This window comes from Arachis hypogaea, chromosome 6, assembly GCF_003086295.3.
Source record: "Arachis hypogaea cultivar Tifrunner chromosome 6, arahy.Tifrunner.gnm2.J5K5, whole genome shotgun sequence".
In the NCBI taxonomy this organism is placed as follows: Eukaryota; Viridiplantae; Streptophyta; class Magnoliopsida; order Fabales; family Fabaceae; genus Arachis; species Arachis hypogaea.
Genome location: NC_092041.1, coordinates 19278688 through 19288592, shown reverse-complemented (window position 1 = coordinate 19288592; position 9905 = coordinate 19278688). Strand labels below are relative to the sequence as shown.

Here is a 9905-nt window from a genome sequence, read left to right as displayed (position 1 = left end):
TTCAAACGGCTATTACTGTCAGTAGCATTTAATTTATCGGAAAGTTTGATTTATACTTTTTGTAATCATATAAAATCACACTTTCTGACAAATCAAATGTAACTTTCATTTCTCCCACATACATAATTTGGACAAAATAATTTAGTCTCTAAATTTGTTTTCATCAAACCAGAATTGAAGATTATATATATATACTTAGCTTTAATTATATATAATGTATGTATGCAAATTTTGTTTGTCAAATAAATTGCAGCCTATGATCACAGGCTCGTAGGATTAAGTTGACTTGTTTCACCAGAGGAAATTTTAGAGACAATACTAAGATACTATATTTAATAAGATTATACTATACTCTCTGAAATCATATATATTCCAGCGGAATAATATTATATATTTAAGTTTTTTTTTTGTTAATTAAGTTGTTTTTACATAACAAAATTAGTTATGATTAATATTATTCTAAATTTTATATTATTATTTAACTTAGTTAAATTTAATTCATAAAAAGATTTGAATATGTAACATTATTATTCATTTCAGCTCAAATTATTCTTCTGGTTTTTCCCCCTAGAGATTAATGCACAGACAAATTAGTTGCAATTAAATATGGTAATTGACAGTAGTTGATATCCTTTATTAAAGCACGATTATTGATTAATCCATATTTCTAACAATTCTTGCATGCATCGTCATTTTATTGTTATGATTAATAATTCGATCCCTTCTATCAAAAGAAATGAATATTAATTCAGTTCATGCACCTATCTACTTAATGAGTTTGAAGTACAATAATACTTCCCTTCCCTTCACATCGTACACATAATGTACTTCGTGGTGAGGCCAAGATGGAAGCTATAGTCACTTAGTCAGACATAGTCCCAAACTGAATAAAGGATATAGAAAAATTGTATTAGTTCATTCCCATCAATATACTAATCAATAAAACATTAGAAAGTAAATTATTTGTTAATTATTAATCAATACTATATATATGTCTATATCTAGATTCATTCTGAACTCAGATACATTGATTTAGAATATATAATTTTTTTTAAAAAGTTCAAATAAAATCTTTTGTAAATTTGAGAGAGTTGTCGAGATTCATTGTATCTAACAAATTAGAAGAAGGTTTAATTATTTTATTAGTTTTTATATTTTATTAAATTTTTAGTTAGGTTTTTATATATATATATATTTTCAATTAAATTTTTATATCATATCAAATTTTATAATTAAATTTTTGCTGTGATAAAAATATTGAAATTAATAGAATATTATATACCTAATATTTAACTAAATATTCTATTTAACTAAATATCCTGTATAATTTAATAGAATATTTTAATATTTTTTTATTACAGTAAAAATTTAACTACAAAATCTGATATGGTATATAGATTTAATTAAAAAATATATATAAAAATTTATAAAAATTTAATAAAATTATAGAGATCGATAAAATAATTAAAGTCTTAGAAAAAAGTAATTTACAGATTCCAGAAAAATGTAAAAAGAGGGAATTAGCTAAAGGAGTAAAGTAATGATTTGCCAATGAAATTTGAATTCCAAATCCCTTATTTATTGGATCACATTAATTTTTTCTGGTTGGTCGTACATGCGACAAAAATAATAGGTCAATAATTAATCTATAATAAATTAGAGTTATATTTAAATATTTATTATTAACTAATAAATTATTATATATATAAAATAAGATTTAAATTTTTAACGCTTAAACTAATAAACTAATTACTTGAAGAACCTAAAATGATTGGATCACATCAACTTTATTGCAAAAAGAGATAGAAGGCCCAATTTAGTTAAGATCCATATCCACTATTCAAGTACATGTATCTTGCAAACCTTATCTGCTCCCTGCCTCCCTTGCAATATTATAACCGGCTAAATTAGATGGCATGAAAAATGCAACCATGTCCATGACGTATATATCAGTAGAATAAGGATCTCGTTAGGGAGACAATGGACTATTTGTACAATATGTACAATAAGTTATTGAGTTATAAAATGAACATCTCTTATACTATCTAGAATAATCATTCGAGTATTAGGAATAATAAATATCTTCCCAAAAAATTAAACTGATTTTAGATTTAGCGCTCTAATACCATGTCATAATATCACTCATCCCAAAAACTTTAGTCGATGGAAAAAAGTAATACTAATGATTATATTTCTAATATTTCATAAACCTTCATTGTTCATATTATACAGATATTCCATTAGCTCCTCGTATTTGTCCTAATAATATTTGGAATAAGCATAAGAAACTAATTTTTAATTAGTACGAACTATGAAGTAGATTGGAATGACACATAACATAAGGTAAGCGTTTTTTCTACACCGATATATAATGAACAAGCTAAGATTACATTCCAAATCATTTTATTCTTGCTTAGCCAGGTACATATATATCTCATCAAACATCCATCAATGTAAACATGGCCTAAACAGTTTAATTAAAGAGGGGCACTTGACTGAAATTTCAAAGTTAGCTAGCAGGCTAAACTCGAAATGGAAGTAGTCTTGAGATTTGAGACACTGCCATCATCAATTAAGATTTAAGACCTAACAAATGCCAAATGTAAGACTGCACATACATGGGATTTTCTAGCCAAACGATATCAATATTTTCAGTATAGACAATTAGGCTTAGGCACAATGAAAAATTACTTTACATATTTTTGGTAGGACCTTTACATATGTGGATCAAATTTGTGTCAAGGATTTAATCTCCTTCAAGAACATCAAACGTATATATGTATTCCACCTAGCTAGCTAGCTTCAATTTCTCTACAAAAAATAACTCAGAAAGCATACAAGAAATTAATTAATAAGATCACTATAAACCTAGTATTTTATAGAAGAAGAAATTCAATGTCTTAAACCATCTATGAGGTCCAAAACATGTGAATTCTGGTGGTGAAATCCAATTAAGCCCTTATTAAGAGGTGAACTCCTAACACTCTTGCTATAATGCAAGAAACCACTGTTTGCATATTCCTTCTTGTTGGTCAAGGCAAGGTTCTCACTCTTGCTAACTCCAGGGATCCTTGTCCTTGCAATTACCTCTTCCAACAAACTCTTATCTTCTTGTGATATGTTGTTCCTATCCCTCTCCAAGGTTGTTATGAATTGCAACATCTTTGACTGAAAGTCAAGACCCTTCTGAGGACTGTTACTTTTGCCTTGCTTTGCCTTAATGCCATTATTACTACCACTATGATGTCTATATCTTACAAATGTAACCAAATGGTTGAGACATGTCAACAATTCAATTATGTAAGTGTCTATCTTATTCCTCTCAGCATAATATAGTGTTTGGAGGCGAATTAGATTACTCTCCTTGCCTGTGCTGTCACCAAACTCATTATTATTCCTGAATAAATAAATAAGAATAAAATTTTATTATCATATATGAACGAATGAACGAATATAAAGAGGGAGGGTTCATCATGTTTGTAACTAACCCTCCATTTGCCCATTCACCAACCCATCCAAACCCTTGGTGTGCTCTGCCAGATACATGAATATGACATAATTATTTCAAGCAGATGCAGGGATATTAGTTATTTGAAGCATAGCATTCTCTATGTCTTACTTGGTCGTATTTGTAGCAATTGGGGTTAGCCATTGGAGAGTCTTGTCCATCTCAGCTTTGACCTGAGTCATGGAAAGCTACACAAAAATTTCCACTTAGCATATTCCATTAGGAAAAAATAATATTCCAGTCTTCATTGAATATCATACCTCTTTAGTGATATCCATATTTTGCAACCTAGATTGAAGGATACTCTTAATACTATTGGGCAATCCATGATATAATGTGTCCCTCATATTTGGAGGAAGTGCTGATGGGCGAGATGCCTAACACAAATGTAATTTTATAAGCCAAAGTGGTTAATAATAAGATATATTAATTAGCATATGATACAAACTTACAATCATATTTATCTGATTGATAATGTTAGCATAGTGCAATGCAAGACCAGCTTCACCTAGTCTTTGAGAACCATTGCTGGTAAACTTGACAACAGTTGCACCTGCTATAAATTCAGAATTAGTTTTTAAACTTTTCTCTTAGCTCAGTTTATACTATAATCATTAACATGGTATTACTGCATTAGAATTAGAACCTAAATTTTCTTTGGTTGCCGTTCTAAAGATATTATTATTAGATAGTTTAAAGGTTATTGCATATTAGTTGTCTTTGTAAGCCTATGTAAGATTTACATGTTATTTTATCATTTGGTAAGATTTTAATTTTATACTTCTTTCTAAGACTATTTTATTTTCTGACTATCATCATTCTCAATATGGTATCAAAGTATTTTATGAGTTCATGTGAAGATCCCATACCATCATTTCCAAGGAACTTAGAAATTGATCGATGCATATAGGTAATAATATCCACAAGCTTTTCAACTACCTGCAAATGCACAAGCCCAAACAGAATTTGCATAAGGGAAACGATGGTGAACTCCACAATGACACATTCTTCAAATTCTGTATAATATTGAATTCATAATAATAATAATAATTTACCTCCTCCAAATTTCTGGACCAGAGAGATTTCCTTTGCAAGTTCTTCACAATCTTTCTTTGATGCTTTAGCTCACTCTGAATAATTGTGAGACTCTCCCCTATAATTGTGGTCCAAAAATAGTTAATTAGGAAACTACAAACAACGATTTGATTATTTCAACTGAGATATATATATTGCTACTTGATAAATATATACTAAAATAAAATCATAGAAGGTAAAATCACAGTAAAAAGTTTCTAACCTTTTAAAGGAAGATTTAAGGACTCCATCTCCTTAACCTTTTCTTGATAATCTTGTTTAAAACGGTCATAAGCACTTAACTCATGGTACAATTCCTGCACCGAAAGAAGAACATATTGTTATTTCAAGTAACAACCAAATACAATAAAATGAATGGATGCATGTGCTTTATTCATTGAGACAAAACAAAATTAGAATTTTCTTACAGCAGTATTGTGACCTAGTGTGATCAACTCCTGCATTGTCTTTTCTGCCTCTAGCTTAAGGTCTTTATTGCTCAAGACATCCACACCTAATCTGAAGTTATTTCATAACATGAAAATAGTAACTAAAGTTCAAGCTGAATTTCTTTGTAGTCATCTAAGATTGAGTTAGCATAAAAGTGAGAAAATAAACTCACCTTGAGAAAAATCTATCAAGGTTATGCCACTGATGTTCCTTGCACATATTTCCAAATCTAACTACTTCCTTGGAGAAGGCATTGAATTCTTCCCTACAAATTCGGCACAAAAGGATTCATTAGGAGGAGGGAAAAAGCAATAAATAATTAAAAGCAAAATGCAAGAACCTTTTGTCAGCCTCAACAAGACTTAGTAACTCTGTTGTATCAGTAGAAACCAATTTTTGAACTCCTTCTGATTGAAAGATCTCTTTTTTAAGGAACTGAATGTTTTCTTCAGAGAGTGAATGAAACAGAATTGCTCCTTTGTTTATTGTGTTGGCTACTTCAAAGGCCAATATACATATTTTGTGCCCTCTATTAAGATTCATGCCAGAGATAAATCCATCACTTGTGCTCAGCTTTGGTATGCTGCTTCCAAGTGTGTCCAGAACTTCCACCGCCCTCTCCCCGGCTCGGCCCAGCAAGGAGCCACGTTGCGAGCCCTGCCAAAATCGGACACAACTTCATACATATTTTCATTCTACCATAAACTAGTTAGGAGGATTGGACAAACAACTCTGCAGTGAGGATATTTGTTTGGTATAAAACTTTAATTAAGCTTTTAGAAGAAGAAGAAATGGTGATTGAAGGATACTTATTGATGGTGTTATTATTACTTATTAACATCAATGATTAAGCAGAAAAGAAATCATGAAAAATTTGGGTGACATAACTTTGAGTCAAAACCAACAATGAAAAAAATACGTGATTGCTGAGTTTTCAACTTGAATTTGATATAACATCTTATGTTCCTAAATGTCTCAAAATCTTAAGAAGCAACGAATTGTTGGTGCAAATAAACATACCTGTTTTGCACGTGATGCAGTAGGATTATTCAATTTCTTGAACTCAGTTGAAAACCGAGTCTCTTTGTTCTTTTGTTTTGTAACACCATTAATAGTCCTTGAATTTGAATAAGGAGAATATACATTATTCCTGTTAGCAACGATCTTGTTTTTATTCCGAAGCTTCCAAGCACACCTTATAGTCTTCTCTCCATTAACAACCTCTGCATTCTTCTTCTTCTTCTTCTCCTCAGCCATGCCCGATGAACAAACCGACCCCATTATTGTTAGTTCTGATATGAAGAAACGTTCAACAACTGCAAATTTGAGCAATGACTTAGGAAAGTAAACACAAATATAAAAGAAAAAAAGATTCTCTATCTAACTGAAATTTGTCCTTCTCTAAGCAATGTCATATTGACAAGATTTTATTTATTGTAAGATGTTTACAAGGAAGAAGGGTAAACTACACAGAAATTCATGAAATTAGACAATATTATATCGATTTATTTTAAATGCCATTTGTTCCTCTAAACTTTGACTTTCTCTATTCTTTTTAATATTATATCATTACCTCTTAATGAAAAAAAATATTATTGTAGTAAACGTGCATGTGTAATATATGTTGAGGAGTTAATGTAATTAGAACAAAGTTAGTATACAATAATAATGACAGCAAACCGTACGGTAGGTGGAATACATAAAGTGTGGTGAATGGAAGGGCCAATACCTACAAGAGATTAAGAGAATACGCAATTCCAAAATGGAAGCTGAGAAGTAGAATTTGTAATGAAGTAGCTGGGAAAGTACGACTATTGTGTGTGCCTTTGACTGAAATATCAAATTGGAATGATGGGTACGCTAATCATATTCATATGTTTATGTTTGAATTTAATGTAAGGAATTATATACCAAAAAGTTTTTTTTTCTTTTTATAAGAAAGACGCGTTTGTGGACTTGCAAGAATTGGGATTAGGAAATTTCGTGGCATCAAGTGTGAGTGTGATATAATTGACGAGAGATATGTACAGACAAAGCTCCTTTATTTACCTCATGCATGTGTTTTAATTTGCTCCTATATATACTATAATAATAAATAACATTGTTATATCTTGTATGAATTTTAGGGAGGCATGAATGGGTGATGTTAGATTCTAAAAGAAAAAGTTTATAGAGCGGACACTTTTATTAAAATTTAAAATTTAATCAGTAAAAAAAGGAATAATCATACAATATTGGATATAATTTTATACTATTAAAAATATTAATAATAACTAATTAATAATTACAAATCACAAAATTTAGTGTTTTTCTAATATTTTTTATTTTAAAATATGTGTACAAATGAGCATAAGCTTGATCTTCACATGATGACATGTTATTATTTCTTTTGTAAAAGAAAATGATAATACAACTATGACAATGAATTTACATATTAATATCACTTAGGCTGGTTTAGTTAGTATCTTTGAGATACATAAACACATACATAAATATACAAAAATACATAAATATAAAAATACATAAATTTTACATATAATGTATTTGGTAATAATATACAATATATATATAAATCAAATGTCAATTTTATTTTTTGTGTCTTATGTATTGTGTTTTATGTATTGATAATTTAAAAAATAATTAGAGATAAAAAAATTAAATTGTGTCCTATATTTTATGTCTCAACTTTTAAAAAAAATACTAAATACATGTATTTTATATATATCTATGTATCATGGTATCTATCTAAATCTATGTGTAAACTAATAAATAACAGACATATATCACTTTATCACCGTGTTTAATAATTAATGTCCATATCTCAACAAAAAAACAAAGGGTTAGCTTACATCTGAAATTATGAAGAGAAGTCCTAATAAAATAAGGGTTTAAAGAAGGGGGAAAGAAATTGAATAAAAAAAAGAAGGTAGGACTAAGTCATCGTTGATATTAATTGGGGTGTCAAAGTCATGGACTAATACGTATGGAAGGAACCGCCCACAGTCCCCACTCCTTCCCTTTCTTGTCCTTCTTCATTTGTTTTAGGCCACCCTTTCATGTGTTTCTTGCGTAACGTATCCTTGAATGTTCTTTTTTGAAAATAACATTTATTATGTCATTCATCAACATCAGTTTTATTAAATACAAAATTTATTCTTTATCCAAAACTTGAAAACCAATCATTTAAATGTCGAAAAAATTAGTAGTAGTTTCGAACTATAACTTTATTGGACAGTCTTTTATCGAAAAATCTTCCATTATTTATCATTATGAAATAATAGGAGAGTAGTATTAGAAATTATGGAGTAGCATAAAAGCAACTAGAATTTTTGAACTCGACTAAAAACAGAAATGTCGACCTCAATGGTGAGTTTCGATATTAATTTTGTTGATAAAGTTTGAAGACATTCGATTGAGATATAAACACCTATGTAAATACAATCTTATCTAATTACCACGAATGTGGGAGTATTACTTGACCATCAAGCTGCAGCGAAAACGTAGCAGGTGCTTAGCTTGTTTATGAGAAATAAGTAATAGAGAAAATATGGGTAAAAATAACCATAAAAAAATCTCAGTTTAAAGTTCTCTTCTTGTAAATATGAGAATCAAAGGAATGAAAAAAAAAGACTTTCATTCAACATCACAAAATTACACTCAAGTTCTATAAATTTTCAATCACATTAAGACAACAAAAGATTATGAAGTGTAAATATATGTGAATGTGAGTAGACAATTCCTTATTTTGTTTATTTCATTTGTCTAAGTATTTCTTTTTTTAGTTTAGTTATGTTGATTCAATTTTTAGCTTTGTTATTCATTTTACTTGTTTGAGCAATTTTTTTCTCTTTGGCTTCTTAATTTATTATTCTTCATTGATTTTATTCTAGTCTTTGTTCATGTTAAATATTTATTTATATATTTTATTATCATTAATCTAAGAATTTCAGTGTTTTTTTTATTACTTATAAAATTTATTTTGATATTAAAATTGACAAGTTTCGAGTTGAACTCCTTATTTTAAGAGGAGTTGTACGTACTTTTTAAATTGAGATTATTGATATAAATTTGATCCACATCTGTGTTAAAATCAAATAAAATAAAGTGATCTTAAAACATATATCATTTGTTGAGAAGTAGACGATGATTTATATAAATATTTGATAGTCCGTACAATAATAATGACTATTAAAATCGTTGGTTATAAATTTAAAATAAATACACATTCAAACCAAGTTATAACCTATCTTAAATAAATGCTCAATCGAACAAAGTTATAAGTCATTTTGAGTAATGTATCATTAATAATACATTCATTCATATAATACTCCCATTATTATTTCTCCAATTGAATATGTATGTTATGTTCCAAAACAAAATCGAATTCGAGAATTTTGATTAATATGCATTTTATCATATTATTTCGTAATGTGCGATTTCTGATAAACAAATATATATATATATATATATATATATATATATATATATATATATATATATATATATATATATATATATATATATATATATATATAAAGCCCATATGTACAATTTTTATTGAAATATATGAAGATTTTTTCAAATTGCATACCAAGTTTTGAAAAAGCTTATTAATAGTAGTATTATTTTGTACGTTTTTAAAACTGAGTAGAAGAAAATTCACATAAAAGAGAATTTTGAAGAAATTTCCTTAAAGCTTAGGTAGGTCAATGAAAAGTCATGTTAAAAAGTTTGAAGTTTGAACTAATTAGCCATGCAAATTGTCAATTAACGTACACAGTCATCTTCCTTTAAAATACCACATGGATCACCTTCTAACAATATTGCTACTAATAATTTCCCATCACGGGAAGAAGAATAATTCTGAATGGAT

At 28.5% G+C, this 9905-nt stretch overlaps 1 protein-coding gene across 7 annotated transcripts; it reads right to left on the bottom strand.

Annotated features, from left to right (window-relative positions):
• Positions 1-2670: 2670 nt before the first annotated feature.
• On the bottom strand, positions 2671-6912 carry LOC112696385 (protein PSK SIMULATOR 2). Of its 7 annotated transcripts, none has more exons than XM_025749127.3 (13): positions 6762-6912; positions 6053-6348; positions 5373-5689; positions 5205-5297; positions 5011-5101; positions 4806-4899; positions 4564-4661; positions 4378-4447; positions 3961-4064; positions 3769-3885; positions 3620-3696; positions 3489-3533; positions 2671-3397 (listed from the first exon to the last, which is right to left on the bottom strand). In XM_025749127.3, the coding sequence occupies exons 2-13, from the start codon at positions 6311-6313 to the stop codon at positions 2893-2895; spliced, it is 1872 nt and encodes a 623-aa protein (XP_025604912.1). In that variant the 5' UTR covers positions 6314-6348; positions 6762-6912; the 3' UTR covers positions 2671-2892. The 7 variants fall into 7 exon arrangements, with proteins under 7 accessions (XP_025604912.1, XP_025604913.1, XP_072052941.1 ...); XM_025749128.3 differs by having other exon boundaries at positions 3961-4061; positions 6766-6892; XM_072196840.1 differs by having other exon boundaries at positions 6718-6860.
• Positions 6913-9905: the final 2993 nt, after the last annotated feature.

Excerpts from the sequence above, each read along its gene's own strand:
- LOC112696385 (XM_072196840.1), bottom strand. Across the intron at positions 5,690-6,052 it reads CTGCATCACGTGCAAAACAG|GGCTCGCAACGTGGCTCCTT; the intron begins GTATGTTTATTT and ends CGATTTTGGCAG. Across the intron at positions 4,900-5,010 it reads CACTAGGTCACAATACTGCT|GAATTGTACCATGAGTTAAG; the intron begins GTAAGAAAATTC and ends CTTTCGGTGCAG.